The sequence below is a fragment of the Elephas maximus genome, chromosome 7, assembly GCF_024166365.1.
Source record: "Elephas maximus indicus isolate mEleMax1 chromosome 7, mEleMax1 primary haplotype, whole genome shotgun sequence".
NCBI classification, from domain to species: domain Eukaryota; kingdom Metazoa; phylum Chordata; class Mammalia; order Proboscidea; family Elephantidae; genus Elephas; species Elephas maximus.
The window spans coordinates 85,671,964-85,689,023 of NC_064825.1; the positions used below are offsets into that span (position 1 = coordinate 85,671,964).

Genomic DNA, 17,060 nt, shown 5'->3' on the forward strand with positions numbered 1-17,060 from the left:
CTTTATACTGCACATGAGGAAAACATGTAACTTCTCTTTGAACTGCATTATGGAAGAATTAGGGATCGATATCCTTGAGGCACTGGGTTTTTTTTTTTTTTTTTTTTTTTAGCTTAGCCTTGAGGAGTTAACATCTAGTCTTCTTTCCAAAGATTTGCCCCTCACCATTCTTCTTTTCTCTAAGTTTATTGAGTCCAAATAGGTTTTAATGCTACCAGCTGTGCCCAGAATGTGGGTGCTAAGAAAGAACAAAGTGAAAACAAGTTAACCTGTAAAAGTTAGAATATGAGCCTGACATATGGTAAGTCTCCTAGATACTAACAGATGGTGAACCTTGGGAAATCACAATTTCAGATATTCTTACCAGTTCATGGCTAGCTACTTGTCAAATGGATTTTTTAAATCTGTTAAAACATGAACCCAAAGTGATTACCTAAAAGAGCTTAAAAAAACTGTTCCTACTCAAAGATCAAAACAGTATCAAAAAATTGATATTCTGATTCTTTATAAAGCTGGATTATGTACAGAGTTGGTATGTAAAAGTCCAGAAAATCAAGGTCCAATTGTCCTATCTTCCTGTTGAGGCATCCCTCTTCTGGTGCTAAACTCAAGCACAAGGCCAGGGACATCATAATTACAAGAAAGAGTTAAGATCTAGTGTATATAACTAATATATCTAGTGATATCTAACTATATATAGTGATATCTAATGATGTACATATTATATATATATATCCTCTCCCCTCTCTCCTTCACGCATATCCCTATTTTTCCTCTTCTACTTTTTTTTTCACTCCATATAACATGCATCACCCCGATATATTTCCTGCCTACCCAAACAAGACCACTATAAAAAAGTTCAGCAATTTTTTAGAAATAGAATATATAAAATATAAGGAAATACACGAAGAGCAATGGGTATGATTTTTATGATTTAAAAAAAAGTTGTTGAATACTGTTTGATAGGCTTTTGTGGTTATCTTTGAAATCTTCAGGCAAAGCAAAATCAAACAAAATGGAGTAGAAAAATTGCCAAAACTCAAGACTAAAATAGAGCTGGTAAAATGTCTATGTCATAGCAAAAGGCTAAATCTTTCAGGAAATTAGGAAAACATGCTGAGGTTGCTTGGCTGGTGGGAGACTTAATTTTTTCATGATTTCAGTTTTAAGTCTTTCTTCAAAACACATTTTAAGCTAACTGTACAATATGTAAAAGGTTTGAAACTTCGTCTGTGGCCCAAATACCACAAGTAATCCATTTTTCTTAGCCAATGAGTATAAATGCCAAAACAGCCCACAGCAAGATGGGAACAGTTATTTTTCCAATACAAGAATTATCGAATCTTGGAGCTGAAAGGTTTCAAAGACTGCACAAGGAAATAAATGGTTTTAAGTAGAGTCTATTATGGTATGGTGCAGAGTTCAGCCGTCTTATCTGAAGGAAGCCACTACCAACAGAGGAACTTAACAGTTTAAATTTCCTTTAGAAGTTTAAGCTCAAGAATATCAAGTATTTAAAATTTGCTTGTTTAATAATTTTTTTAAACTAGCTTCAAGAGCTTTACTTCTTAGTACAAAATGTAAAATAATTTAAACCAACTACAGGGGATTTTATCCTTGATTTGGAGTAAAGGAGAAAAAGTGAAAAGCCTGCAAAAATGTATTTTCTTATTTACCTACATTTTATCCATCTACAGGGACAGAAATGGAAAAAAAAAAAAATCTTCTAAGCAAAGCAGAACAAAAATATGCAGACCCAAATACTGCAAGGGCCAATAAATCCAGCAGAGCTTCCTCTTTGCAGAGTTGGTGTTTCAACATAGACAAAGCCTCCAAGTGTATTTTTTACATTAAAAAAAAAAAAAACCGCAGGCTAACATGGTGGTCTGCAAATGTCTGGCAATTTTGTCCACGCTGATATTGAAATGATACCCTCTACCTATTTTTTTTTTTTTTTTTACCATGCCAGGGTAGAATTTCCAGTATGCTCTGAATGCTTAAAAGGGGACAAGAACAAGGGAAGAAGAGCTCTAAAGAAATACTGAAAGGTAAAAAAAAAACAAGTTAATGACCTGATCTTCCAAGAACTTGGTGAACATTTTCTCCTTTACGGAAATAGCGCAGAACCACCTAGAGTTTGTTACATAAGACTCCGTCAACTGGGAGGCATTAGCTGTGTTTTAAGATCTTAAAATCTACATCTTTAGATAGTCTGAAAACACAGAATTAAAATTAAATAAGTCTCAAATACAGACTCTCTATTGCATTACTTCCTGTTTAATTTGCTTTCCATTTGTGTATTTTTATCAAAATGTCTCCATGAAGGGTTTTTTTTTAAAACTGTATTTAGGGCAGGAGACAGTTTCAGGCCCAGAAGAAAGGTGATCTCAGGGTTCTCAAATTTAAGGATATGTGTATGCATTCACTTTAGCACATTTTCTCTAGGACTCTTTATCCCTAGAAACTACTTCAGAGTCTAAAAGCCAGGGCTACAAAGTAAATAAGATCTGCTTAACTTGTTGGGTTAACTTGTCAAAATGCATTCTTCATCCTCCCAGAGTCAAGCAGTCAAACAAACACTGCCCAGTTATGCTACATATAGCTAAGGCTCTAAGAACAAAGTCATATAGACAAAAAAAAAAAAATCTAATTTTAGGATGCATTTTTAATACAAGAATGCAAATAAAGAATTCTGCAGAAGAGGAAAAAAGTAAGCTCTGAAGCAAAGTCAAACTGTCACAGACCACAAGACAGGTATCCTCGGAGTGTACGGGAAAAAGAACTTATTTTGAAAAAGAAATGAGAGATGAAAAGAAAAATACCCTGTGTTTACATGAGTGCAATCTAAAACGGGCATTCCACATCTCCAAGACGAATTTCAGACTGAAAACATTAAGAAAAAATTATTACCATGCTCATGATCACCCCAGTGATAAATTATAATGAGGATGAGAAAGGGCCTTACTAAGAGAAAAATGAGGATGAGAAAGGGCCTTACTAAGAGAATTTTTTTCAACAGTTAATGCAACCCCCAGCTCTGTAGCAAAGGATGACTTTCTACCTTGTTTGCAGAATGCAATTTTACAAAGCCCCAGACATTCATTCACAGGCTTCCCAGACCCCAGATCTGGTCCTTTGATATTATTCCTCCCCAGTAAGAAAGTAAGGGGTCATTTCTTTTCTCCCACCAACAAATGTCCATGATGATGTTCCACTACCAAATTCTTTCCCTGCATAATATCGATAATGGTATGGTATTTATGTTCCTGATTTTAAACAGACAAAAGAGAAGAGAAGAAATGGGAAGAATCAGAGACGGTCAGATTGGGAAGGGACAATGCTAAAGGCCATCAAGTTCAATATCTGATGTCTTTGTTCGCTGCCATCACATTGATTCCAACTGATGGCAACCCCATGTGTGCAGGGTAGAACTGCTCTGGAGGGTTTTCAAGGCTGTGGTCTCTCAGGAGCAGATCGCTAAGCCTGTCTTCTGAGGAGGTTCTGGGTAAGCTGGAACTGTCAACCTTCCAGCTAGCAGATGAGTGCTTAACTACTTATGCCACTCAGTGATCTTAATGTCGATGAAGAACCTGAAATGCATAGACACTCAACTTGCTAAAGATCACAGAGCTAAGCAGTGACCAAGTAGGACTAGAATCTAGGATCCCTGAAACACTGCCAAGGAGTTTATTAAAGCAAGCTATTTATTTATTTATACTGTATACTCCGCCAGCTGCCAAAAGATGGATTTAATGATATTTCTTGGTTACTGGTTCGAGTCCATCCAGAGGCAACTTAAGAAAGGCCTCGGCAATCTATGTGCAAAAAATCAGTCACCGAAAGCCTATGGAACACAATTCTACTCTCACGTACACGGGGTTGCCAAGAGTTAGAATTGACAGCAGCTGGTTTTTGGGGGGGCCTGCTTCCCAAACTTTTAAAGAAAAAAAAAATGTCTGTCCTTCAGCTATAGGACTAAGAAGCAGACACTATCTTTAAGCTTATTCTCATTTTCCCTCACATGAGCAAAGTTGAATTATATTGAATAAATGAACAGCATTTGAACTATTTCTTGATTGTAACCTAAAAAGAGAAGAGAAGATGGCACCCAGAGAAGTGAGGTCCAAAAAAGTAGAGTCGCATTATACCAAGTCTTTACAAGCAAAGCAGAGGACTTTTGACAAATTACATTTTTATTGTTCTTTAAAAAATGTTTTCATCATAAAAGTATTACATGGTTGTTAAGAAAATAAGTAAATTAGGCAGAAGTATATAAAATAAAAAATGAAAGGTCTTTCCCAAATTTATTCCCTAGATAATCTCCAGTAATGTTGGTATTTGTCCTTCCATTTTATAATTTTTTTCACCAATAGCCCCTTTCTAGAACACTCTTCTGTAACTTTGTTTTTGCACCTAAAGATGCCTAATACAGGCCTGAAGAGAACATTTACTTTCTACTACTTTCTTAAACTGAATAAAAATGAAAACTCAGATTAGACAAACAAACAAAATCACTTAAGAATTTGGCAAGAATGATCACCCAGAAACCCTAAAAGCTACAAAGAATTTTTAAAATGATTAGGCTCTTACACAAGAACAGTGAATCAGTCTTGTAATCATTATAACAATATTACACGTCTGCTTTGTTAAGGTGCTCAAAGCATTTGGATGGGTATGTGATATACCATAATTATAAAAAAAATTAATTAATACTAAAAGAAATGATAAGCAATACCCAAGCAACACTGAAGGATACTACAAAATGCAATAATGCAATAAGAGTACAAGTTGGATTTGTCAGGTTTTATACAGCCACAAAGTTTTGAAAAGACACAGTGTTAACACTTATCTCAAACTCACCAGCTAGCAGGCAAGACCATAAATGTCATCATAGCATCTATCTATCCAGTGCTATCTTTCAGGCACTATCGTCACATACACTATCTCATTTAATGCTCACAACTACCTTAACAGGTTGATAAGCCCATTTTGCAGATGAGAAGACTGAGGCTCTTAATTTGTGCATCATAATCCAGCTAAACCAGTAACTGACAGGATTAGCATTGGTTCACAGGTCTGATTTCAGATTCCACTTTCAGCCACGAAGCCCTGGCTGTGTCCTTTGCACTCAATCCTAGTTAATTATGGTTAATATGATGCTTCTGTGTTGACCACAGCCATAGATGGGAACTCTAACACACTGATAGGGAGTACAGGGGCTAGATCCAGCCCAAGTGGAGGAAAGTCACTATAATTCTGTAGAGAAAAGCAGGCAGCACTTGGCCGATGGGATTCCTTTCCCCCCACAACTACCAGGGAGTAACTGGAGGTAGGTGAGACACTTAGGCTGTTTATGATCTTGACAGGCACTAGGAAGTCAGGACACCTGCCAAGCCTGAACGCCAAAATTCCCTCCAAGAAAAGGTTCTATGAAGTTCTGCTAGTAATGGCTTCTTAACAAAGCCAGGTACTTACTTACTACCAGTGGCTTTGTTTATACATTTACTTACACTTCGCTGACTTTCAAAGTGAATTTGAGGCAGCTTCGAATAGAAACCCCAGAATCAATAAAACAATAACTAATGAGAACAGCTAACAACACAGAGTATAGGCGACATATTAAGTACATCTCTAAAGACTTTACATACAATAAATACTATTTTTAACCTTACAACCACCTTTTGAGGTAGGCACTATTTTTCTCATCCATGTGCTAAGGAAAAAATAACCACGGAGAAGTTAAGTCTTTTCTCCACAGTTGGTTACATAGCTAGTAAGTAGTACAACCAAGCTTTATATATCCAACGATCTGATTCCACTGGTGATGTTAACCACTACATCATACTGCCTTCCTGAAAAACAAGAGCTGGGTAAGGCAGATTCCGGGGTGTCAACAACCAAAGGCATAGACAAGGATAGCGACTCAACTAAAAACAAAATTTCAACTGACTTGCTAGCAGCCAATCAATAAAGCAAAAAGATGAGGGGCTGACCTCAGGAGGGTTACCAACCATCCTGGATTGCCTGGGACTGAGGGGTTTCCTGGAACATGGGGCTTTCAAAGCTAACACTGAGACAGCTGGGCACCCTACTAATAAGGTTTTCTAATATTTTATTGAGCCTCAGACAATTAAAACCATAGGAAGTATTTATGTTGTTTTTCGGCCTGTGTTGACCCCTTCAGCACCTCTTCCTATCATCATTAAAAATACTGAATGATTTTCACAACATTCTGCTTTGGAAAGAGGAAGGAGTTGTGAAAAAATGAAACCCTGCTAATTGCTGGTTTTCAATCATCGGTTCTATGAGTATGCTCAAGTGTCTGTGTAAGAGGTACACGGGGATTCTGGGTTAGATTCTGCTCTGCCATGTCTAGCTGTTCTTTAATTTTCTTTCCCAACTTTATATAGAATTCCTTTCTTAAATAAAAAAAAAATCCCCTAAGCCACAGGCAGAGATCCAGGCCAGTGGTCGTTCAAAGATTCGGAGGCAGCCTCGTCAGAACTTGCAGGTAAAAGACAGACCAAGACCAAGTAATAGACCCATGAAAGTCAGTTGTTAACTCAAACCAAAACCTGTTGTCACTGAGTCAATTCTGACTCATAGCAACCCTACAGAACAGAGCAGAACTGCCCAATAGGGTTTCCAAAGAGCGGCTGGTGGATTCAAACTGCCAACCTCCTGGTTAGCAGCCAAGCTCTTAACCACTGTGCCATTATGGCTCCCCATTTTTAACATCAGCTCTGAAATCAATAATGAACTTTGTGAGGATGGGGACCAGGTCTTATTTATCTGCTACCCTCCACTTTCTTACTTGTAATATTAATCCTAGTATGTCAGAGCTAAAAAATCCTCAACTATCACTGAGGTAGTTATAAGTAAACTGAAGCCTGAAGAAAGGAAGTAAATTTCCCAATGGGAAGTGACCTACTCTTTACTCAGGGTACAAAAATCTCAACAGCCCCCTCTAAGTTGCATGAAAAAAAGCAAAAACCAGATCATTTAAGGGATGGAGATTCTAACGCCAATCCAGGCGATCTGTCACAGGTCCTCATAAGACTTATCTCTGTCTCAACTACTTTCCCAGGTATAGGGTAATAAAGGGAAAGAAAATATTTTAAGAATCTCATTAAAAAAAAAAAAAGATCAACTATTTGAGTGGAAAAGACAAAATATCTTTAGGGAGAAAAGCAAAGCTCTGTCGAGACATGTTGAAAATTTCAGAAAAAATGAACAAATTTTAGACTAAACATTAGACGGATATTTTCCAGCCAATTTAAGTTTGTATTTAGACTAAGAGCTGTTTTGAAAAATATAACAGAAATAGAACATGACTACATTCAACCAAGACACCTGAACATCTACTATAGATCAGTCACTGTACGGGGTACCAGGCCTACAAAACAACAATGTGGTGTCTTCCAAGTAATTGTACAGCCAAGGAAGAGTTGATCTAGCATTTTGACTCTAAGCATCTTCACACAAACACTCAAAATGTCAAGAGGTGACAGAAAAGTTCCAGTGAAAATCTCCAAGCATGAAACATAATTTCCTTTTCAATGCAAAATTGATCAATTGATCAATAAGTATTTCTGAGTATCTATTACCCACTCAGAAGCATAATTCCTGCCTTTAAGAAGCAAACAAAGTAGCTGCAAGGGTAAGATATATATAAAGAAAAATAACAATGGAGATGGCAAGAGGTAAATGCCAAGTGACTAGGAGTGCCGTGTTGAGGCACAATTTGAATTGGAGTGATAGAAAAAATTTCATAGAAGTGGAGGTGCCTGAACTAGTCTTGAGGCATTTGAAGAACTGAGCAGAAATGCGAGTGTCTCAGCTGTGAGTAACAGAGAAGGCAATGGCACTGAGATGGAAAGGCCCATGGTGTGCTCAGCCGACAGTGAGCCAACCTATGTGGATAGAGTAAAGGATTTAGGTGATGATGGTACAGTTGGAGCCAGACTGGGAAGGTTCCTCTATTCAAGTTCAAGGCTATGGTAAAAGGGCTTCACAGCTGTCTAGGCAAACACCACAAACCTGATTTTTCAAGCAGAATAATTTGATCCCGCAAATTTTTCATGGCTAGGTCTAAGCAGATCAGTTCTAAGGTTACATGATTTTTAAAATATCTTTGTGCATTCACTGTTTTCCAGTGGAATCTTACAGACAAGAACAAGTGAACAGATGTCTGTAGACCTAAGACTAGGCTGACGTTCCCCATCAGTCATTTTCCAAGGAATCTGGGGCAAGGCATACTGTCTCCTCCTTGATTGGAAACAGGATCCACAAAGTTCTCTGTGATTCTTTAATACAAAACGTCACAGCAGTGCAAAACAGAGCTGAAGTCCAACTTGCACACATTTTATCATGTATTTGAAGAAATAGAAATGCATAGAAACATAAAAATAAAAGATTATTTGAAACATATTTATTGTTCAGGGGAAAAAAGTCATTTTAACAAAGAAAAATCTTATTCCCCCTAAAAACTTCTCTTTAAAATTATTAATGAGCAATCTTTCATAATCATGAATATATTCTGATTTAAAGAAAGCATAAAAATTCTTAGAAATAGCTTAGCACTAACCAAGTGCAATGATTTGTTGCTTTCGCTCAAGCATGTTGTTTCATTATGGCCACTTTGCAGAAACCTCATCACAGGTGATGGACTGACTCTACAGCATATACTTGCAAAGCAACATCCTAGTGTCTACCCAAATACCCATCGAACGGAAAGACCTTTTTGTTTGGTTAGTGTTTCTAAATTTGAGGGGGTATCATGTGTGTTTGGGGTAGGGAGGTTCTCCTATTTTTCAAATGGTCAAATAAGATAATTAATTAAAAAAGAGCTTGTGATCTGGACATGCCCCAAGTTCAATTCTGCTAGGAATGGCAAAAACAGTCAACAGAGCTTTAACCTCCTTTCTATCTTGACTATACAATAGTTTTCAATGAGGCTTAGTCCAACTATGAAAGACCCGCGTTAGACATTGGAAGGGCCTAATAGAGAATGAGCACTGGGCCTTGAATAAACAAGGGAGATGGTGACCTTTTGCTCCCTTCCGCGGAACGCCCAGCACATCCTGTAGCAGAGGACCAGAAAACAGTTGGTGTGCAACCAGGTGCTACGAAATCCTTACCTCTGGATTCCTCCCACACTTTGTTCCTTAAACAGTTTAAACCTCAACTTGACTTAGGGAGTGAGAAAAAGTACAATTCTTGGGACCAACCGTTCCACTGTCCCTTAATCCTTTGTTCCCCTTATTGTTCAAGTCCTGCTGCATGCAGCACACGTTCCACGAGCAACAGGCAAGACAATGGATTCAGCAATGGCTGGACAATTAGTCCCAATTAGGCCTATTTCCCAGCTGAATGTAAAGGGGTAGTCCAGTGAGATGGGGTGAGGTGGGGTTGGGGGGGAACTACAGCAATTTTAAAGAAATATTTCATCATGGAGGCAAGTAACATGATGTAAAGCAAACTGAGCTGGGGATCAGGAGACTGCCAAAATGCACTGTGCAGCATTAGGCACATGCCTCAACTTCTCTGTTCTTATCCATAAAATGTGGAAAACCTACTCCACCATCCCTCAGAGGCGCTGAACATCTAATGTTCAACTGTCATTAAAAATGCTCAGAAAATGTGAACTGTTACAAAGCGATAGGGGATTACTCCTCAGCAGTATTTGGAACCACAATAGCCGTCTGTGTTGCAAATGGTGCCATTTCTATTCTCCTTGGCAGAAAATACGAGTGAATACTTTATTTTATTTATATTTTCTTGAGTGTCAATTATTTCAAGGTCATGAGCAATACTTACATATGTACATGTGGCGGCTGGAATCTGCTCTGGTTGATATTGTAGTGCGTGAAGGCCTGGGTGGGGTTGGAGCTGTACTCATCCACCGTTATGGTAACTTTGCCTTGAGAAGGAATCCCATGTGCCATCCTTCCTCCCTATAGGCATGAGCAATTCACAACTTTCCGGAGCAAAGGATGGAAGCAGGCATGGTGCGTTTCAGCCAACCTCTGAATCCAAAGATCTACTCATAAAAACCACTGTGTGTTTCTGGAAAGAAAAAAAAATGTATATATATATATATGAGAACAAAGAAAAAGAAAGTGTTCTAAGAAACTTCAAATTTGACAGTTGAACATGAAAGTGGTTCAGGAAAAATCTAAATGTTTGTTATCGATTCATGGATACAACCATTCCCAACACTCTTCCGTGTACACACTTTAGAGTGGGCATTGCACTTTACACGACATCGCTGGCTGTTAGCAAATCACCTCAATGGCGTTCAAACTAAGATTTCCTCCTTAAGTATAATTATGGCACTTACTGTGAATTACGGAAGGGGCATATCCACAGTTGCCATGGTGTCTAGCTATAAATGGTTTGTGTCTAAGTGGAGAATCTTCCAAACCTTCCCTGCTAATTGGAACGCTTGGTCTCTACAAAGTTGGTGTCATATAATAATTTGAAATTACAATGCGTAAAACAGCCACATAACACAATGACAAATGTAAGTTAAAAATGATAATGCTCACAACAGGTACCTGTATACAACTACGATACATATATAATATGCACACACTACACATACACAACTGTGTCTTTCACAAGCAGCTCCCAAAATACTTCGGGATACATATACAATGCCCTCAGGCCCAGAACTCTGTGGTAAGGAAGTTCCTTCTCACTAAATGTAGGGTAATTCCTTTCAGCACATTAGTTACTCAGGGAAAGTCAAACACAGTCAGGCATGGACCACCATTCTGAACGCATTCCTGACCTCCCCTCTTAGAGCGGTAAAGGGGGGCAGCCATTACATCTGCCTCCTTATTCTGATGCCGCAGAATTCTCAGGAGTTGCTTTCACTTTTTTTTTTTTTTTTTAATTTCCATTCAAACCCAACCCAGTGCCGTCGAGTATTAGCTCTGACTTTTTTTTTTTATATATATAAATGTTAGGTATTATTTGCTGCACTGGGTTCTGAAATGAAGATGTCTATTTTTATAGCAGGTGTACAAAGCAAATCTTTGCATCAAAGCTGCTGTGACTGATCAGTGCAGCAGAGAAGATGCTAGCAACACAGGCCTTGGGTATCGCCTGCTCTTTAAGTGCCCCGTATCAGGATATGTTTGCCATGCGCATCGTTAAACTATGGGAATCTTAGCTCCTATCTAAAATAAAAATATTTAGAATAATAAGTCTGGATTTAAATTTGTCAGGAAACACCTTATAATATCAAGAAAAAAGGCAGATGGCCTGCCATAGGCCATTTATTTTATTATTTTACAACCCGGGGCTTGTGTAGTCCTCCATATGCTGGCTGGGCTAAGAAATTCCACAGCGCTCTGTTCAAATCAAATTAACACCCACCTTGCCGGCTTTCCTAATGTGCAACCACACTGCCAAGAGATGAATCCCTGGTGCTCTGGCATTTTAAACCAAGTGTCACTTTGGGTTCTCTTTCTTCCTCCTGACTTCATGGGAGGTATGAGTCCTTTAAGCACCAGTTGATAGACAACCAGGCCGGTAGGATTAACTAAATTAAAATCTTCCCCGGCTCCTCTGATGTAAGATATCTCTAAGAACTGCTTACAAATCATAATGTAGCAGTTTTCATACCAAGTTTGCAGCTGTTTCCTTAATTTCTCCCTCAATTATATTTTACTGTTATTTTGCATAACAGTAAAACACAACACCTGCTTCAAATTGCAGTCCTGTTCTAAGTACTGTAATTCTCTTTTGAGACACAAAGTACTGAGACACTACTGAAGCGCAAAACTGCATAATTGCGTGGCGCTGAAAAGTAAATACAAATGAAAACATCTTCCTGGTATAGAAATGACTGTCATTAAAAAGAATGTTAGCCATCAACGCACAGAGGAAGAAAAAATACCCATTTTCAGACTGTGAGAACTTAGTGTTTGCATAAATTAGACAGTGGTGTAAAAAATTACATGGCAATTCTTATGTTCCTGCCATCAATGTCTATTGTGTGAAATATGGAACATTAAGAAGGAAAGGAAACCAAATTCATGTCTAGACAACTGTGACCCGAGTAGCAATCCCGTTGCACAGGGTGCCAGAAGCTGTTTAAATTTTTCTACAGTAAAACTCACTAATTAAACCAAGTTAAATGTGGCCTAAGGAGCCCTGGTGGTTCAGTGGTTAAGTACTCGACTGCTATTTGAAGGGTCAGCGGTTTAAACTCACTAGCCGCTCTGCGGGAGAAAGATGTGGCAATCTGCTTCTGTAAAGAGTACAGCCTTGGAAACCCTGTGGGGCAGTTCTACTCTGTCCTATAGGGCCGCTAACTAGACAGCAATGGGGTTGTTTTCGTTGTTGTTTAAATGTGGCCTGGAAATAAAATACAGGTATCTGTATTTAAATATCTATGCAATGATTTATGGTAGTTAGCATCATCTTCCCCCTCCCAAGTTCTCATATTTGAGGCCAAGAAGAGACAGAACTTTGAATGTAATCCATCCCCATTCCTAAATGGTCCGCTCTACCCTAAAGTCAGCCTACCCACTGCCTTTTCTGTCAAGTGAATATCTGCGCCTCTTTGCACCTCTGCCCCAGCAAGACAAACAGAACATCTTTTCATCAGCAAGCACAGGCCCCTCAGACTCTGAAGGGCTAAATGGGTGGCTGGCACCTGATTTGAATTCATCTTTACCATGTTCTTTTTCAAATGTTTTATCGAAACAGTGCACCTGCAGTGCCTATCTTCTTTAATCTGGAGTCCTTTGAAGAAAATGTCAGACTGAGGCAGACAGCTTCAAAACTTTCACAGACATCTTTACAGACAAGTCAAGAAAAGGCTTATTTTAAAAAATGCTATGTTCACCTCCGCCTGCATCTCAAAATGAACATAACCTAAGAATATTAAACACAAACACGTGGAAAGACACTGCTTTCTTGGTAAACTCTCAGGATGGGAACAATGAGCAACACTTGCCTCCTCTAACCTGAGAATTTTGGAAAAAGCTTGAAACAAGACAGAAAGACACACTGCCTAAAACTATCTAGGAAGTGGTATCTTTCACGTATTTGGAGAGTAAAATTTTCCTAGTGACCACTTTTTAAAGCATCTCACCCTTGCCACGGTTATATTTCCTTTTACATACAATATTTAAAGACAGCAGTATTTTTTTTAATTTCTATTTTATACATCAACACATTCGCTCCACAAAACAAAGGAACCCAGCAATAAATGCCAGGGAACCTAAAGAAAAATCTAAAAGGGATTGACGCTGCCAAGCATTCAAGCTGGTGCTATTTTGATTTTCTCTTTAAAGAAAAATCATGTGAGTACATTTTGCATTTCCTAGACAGCAGTCATTTCTCCGGTCCCTTAAATTGTGCAACTGCTATGTTCTCTTCCAGGAATCTAGTTGGAAAACCTTTTTCTAGTCCGCTGGCAATGAAGGGATTAAAAGCTGAGCAATAAAATAGCTGTCTCCACCTCCTAGAAACCAGAAATCCAATTCACCAAAAGTTTCAAAAGAACAACTCATGACCTCTCTACCCATGCCCCGCACCGCATAGCCTATGAGAAAAGAGCCCGCGATTTCCTCTTTTAAACAAGGATGCTCGTTTTAATCACTTGCCCCAAGAAGATCTCAAGACAGCCTGACGGGACTTTGGAACCCGCAAGTCCCAACTCCGCCAAATTCTTCACTCTTCTCCTTCTGCCGCACAGACGGAGTGCTTCCCCAACTCACGCCCCCTGCTCAGTTTTTTTTTTTTTTTTTTCCTTGCCCACCTCCAGTTACTCATCCCTACATTCCAGAGCGATGCCCACACGCCTTCCCGGCTTCTCTCCGTCAGGCTTTTCCAAGGATGCTCACACAAAGTTCCACGTGTCTCTGCCACAGAGCGCCCTGCCTAGCGCCGCACTTACACCTGAACTTGTCTCCAGCACTGCGGACACCCAGCTGGCACATTCTTTCAAAGAGGAAGGGCAAGACTTTTCTCCCGCGCCTCTGGCAACGTGTGGTGTCTATATATGGTGGGGCGGGGGGGCGCGGAATTCTCTACTTTGGATTGGTTTGTTTGTTTTAAATCTAGGCTGGGCAGTTGAAGGGGATAAGGGGAGCTTCAGTGACTACACACACACACACACACACACACGCCCTGCCCTCTGGGCTCACGGTCGGCTCGCCCGGGCCATAGCTCCCCCTTCCTTCCTGGAGCACCAGCTCGCCTTACTCGTTTAGTCCCTTGTTTAGTCCCCCGTTGCCGCCGTCGCCTCCGCTGCAGCCGCTGCTGGCACTGCTGGCTCTTGCGCTCGCTGCCCCGGGCTCCGCTGGGCGCCTGTCTTTCTTTCTCTCCCTCTACCCAAGCCCAGGATTGATTGATGACCACCGGCGGCCAATGGCTCTGACACCGCCCCATCCTTGCTGGGGCATCACAACGCCACTGCCCAGACTTCAGCCTCCGGGCGCGTTGGCATCCCCGAGCCCCCAGAGCCGGCGTCCCCGAGCCCCCAGAGCCGCACCGGAGCACAGAGCCGCTGCCGCCTCCTGCCTGTTCTCTGCCCCGGAGCTGCCGGGCTCCTTTCCCCGGGCCGCGGAGAAAGGAAGAAAGGGAGCCAGCGAGCCTTGGAAGGGGGAGTGGAGGCCACGGATTTTTGACCCCCCCCTTTGGAAATCTTTTCTTTCACTTAAAGTTTTGTTTGTTTTTTCCGCCCTGACCTGTTAGTGTTTATTGGTTCTCTGCATCTCAAATCAATTACACATTTTTCATGACCCTGTTTGCACTTAATATGGGGTGTGTGTTGGGGAAAAGTGGGGGCGGGTGAGTTATAAATTGACCCCACTAGGGCATCTTAATTTCTTGTCTTGCAGATGGATTTCAACCCCCACCTCCTTGATCTCCAGAAAAATGTCCCCCTTCAACCTCCTAGGCCGCAAAACCCCAGAATTCAAAGGCTTTGAGAAGATAACCCTGTTACATGTAAATGGCAAAGAAACTCCTGCCTCGGTATAGAAGAAATCGGGCGTCAACGGTTACTTTTTCTCGCTCCTCGTCTCCGCCGCCCAGCCGAGCCTCAACCCGCGTCGCCGGCTCTCTCCGCAGGCTGCGTTCGTGGAAACCGGAGGCGGCGGCGGAGCGCGAGGTTGGGGCGGGGGACACGGTGAGAAAAAGCCCCGCGCCCCGGCGGCGCGCGCGCAGGCGGCCCCGGGGACAGCCGCGGGGCGCAGCCGGAGCACAAAGCTGCACGGCGCCTTCCCGGCCACCGCACCTCGCAGCGGGCTGCCGCGGGCGCCCGGGGCTCGGGCCAACACAATGCACCCGGGCCTAGGCCGGGGCGGCTTGAACACATCACCCCGAGACTTTGTAGTAAACAGCTCGTCGAGCCCTCGTCCCCACCGCCATCCCCGCCGCCCGGCTTTCGCTGCTGCCTCCCGCCGACACCCCCTCCTCCCCTCCTCGGAAATCCTGACGGAAGAGGAGGCGGTGAGGTGGGACCCCGAGAGGTCGGGGGCCGAGGTCTGGGGGGAGGGGAGAAAGAAGAGGGGCAAGATGGGGAGTAGGAAGGAAGACAGCTTCCAAAAAATAATTCTCTTTCGCTCGGGGGTTGGAAATCAACCCTCCCCGGGTCCCGGCGCGCGGCCGAATTGTCTGGGGGGCGCCCTCCAGGGCGAATGTCAGGGGCATGGGGCAGCCGCGGTCCGTAGCCGCCGAGCCCCTCGCACGCGCCTCTGACAAGGCACCTCTCACCCGGGCTCCGCTTTGTGTGTGCATTTTTTTCCCTTCCTCTCGCGCTCTGCACCGGGCGCTGGGCCGCCTCCTCCCCCTCCCCCGCCTCCCTTCCCGGGGCGGATTACCTTTCCCGGGCTGCGCTCCGGGTCCCGGGGATGCCTTCAGCGCCCAGCGAGCAGGCGATCCATCGCCGAGCGACCCGAGCAGGCGGGAGGCGCGCGTAGGGCGCGCGGGGGCGGCAAGGGCGCGGGCGGGCCAGAACCTTCGACCCCCGAGGTCCTGCCGCGGACGGGGGCAGGGGGGCGGGGGGCAGCGGCGCTAGAGGGAGGCGGGGGAGAAAGGACTGGAGCAGCCTCGATCTGGGGAGAGAGCGAGCGAGGGGGCGAGGAGAGGGAGCGAGGGCGCGGCGAGCTGGAGGGAGCGCGAGCGGTGCAGTGACAGGGACTGCCCCTGGGGTCAAAGGAGCACAGCTTCAGGAAGCAGGGCGGCCGAGGCGCCGCTCCGTGCGCGCTCCCCAGCGGGACCCCGCGCCCCCGCGAGCCCCTTCTGCAACTCCGGCCCGCTTGAACCCCTACAGGCGCCCCGAGGCCCTGGAGTTGAGACTGGAGGAGGAAGCTGAGGGCGAGGCAAGCAGCCTGCTGGTGCTCCGGGTCAAGCAGGCGGCAGGAAGCTGAGCTGCAAGTTCATCATCATGAGTATGATCAGCCTAAAAATGATGGGGATGGGAGACTACGGAACTCCAGGAAAATAAAGGGAGTTTTCCCTCCAAATGGGCGTCTTCTGCAAAGAGAACGCCCAAGCCCCCCACCCACCGACCTGCCGGGCGCTGTCAGGAGTCCTGGCACTGCTCCAGAGCGCAGAGCTAGCCGCCGGGGTAATGGGGAATGGCTCGGGCACTGCCTTTCGACCACGGACGGCGACCCCAGGCCTCCTTCCATCTGCTGACCTGAGGCTTTCCTGGGGGAGAGCTGCGCTTCCTTTCCCCAAGCCTTTCAGCGCGTCAGACGCGCGCACACACACACACACACACACACACCCACCCCTCTTTCTCTCTGCAATGTTGTTCCTAAGAAAGAAAAGGCCAATCTAGCTGATAATTTTTTTCACCTCCATGGTTCGGGATTGCCAGGTGAGGAGAGGGACACTCTAACCGTCTTCATTTTTTGTCCTTTGGACGGATTTTCCCCCAAAAGATAAGCATTTCAAAAAAATCTTTTAAATCAAAGTTTGTCCACTTTTCCCTGCTACTTTGCAAAATAGAAGAAAAGATTTTCAGAATTGCATGCAAACAACACGGAAGGGAAGAACTGCTGAAATGCTAGGCGACAAGGAAGAGA

The 17,060-nt window shown here is 43.1% G+C and overlaps 1 protein-coding gene across 7 annotated transcripts in view; it reads right to left on the reverse strand.

Annotated features, from left to right (window-relative positions):
• MPPED2 (metallophosphoesterase domain containing 2) overlaps window positions 1–16,707 on the reverse strand; it is a 199,608-nt gene extending 182,901 nt beyond the window's left edge. Inside the window, exons 1-2 of one of the 7 annotated variants that reach the window (XM_049890781.1) lie at window positions 16,540–16,707; window positions 9,820–10,068 (exon numbers count right to left, since the gene is read on the reverse strand). In XM_049890781.1, coding sequence (XP_049746738.1) covers window positions 9,820–9,947 — 128 coding nt within the window. In that variant the 5' untranslated portion in view covers window positions 9,948–10,068; window positions 16,540–16,707. The other 6 variants (XM_049890778.1, XM_049890783.1, XM_049890782.1 and 3 more) reach the window with 6 other exon arrangements.
• Window positions 16,708–17,060: the final 353 nt, after the last annotated feature.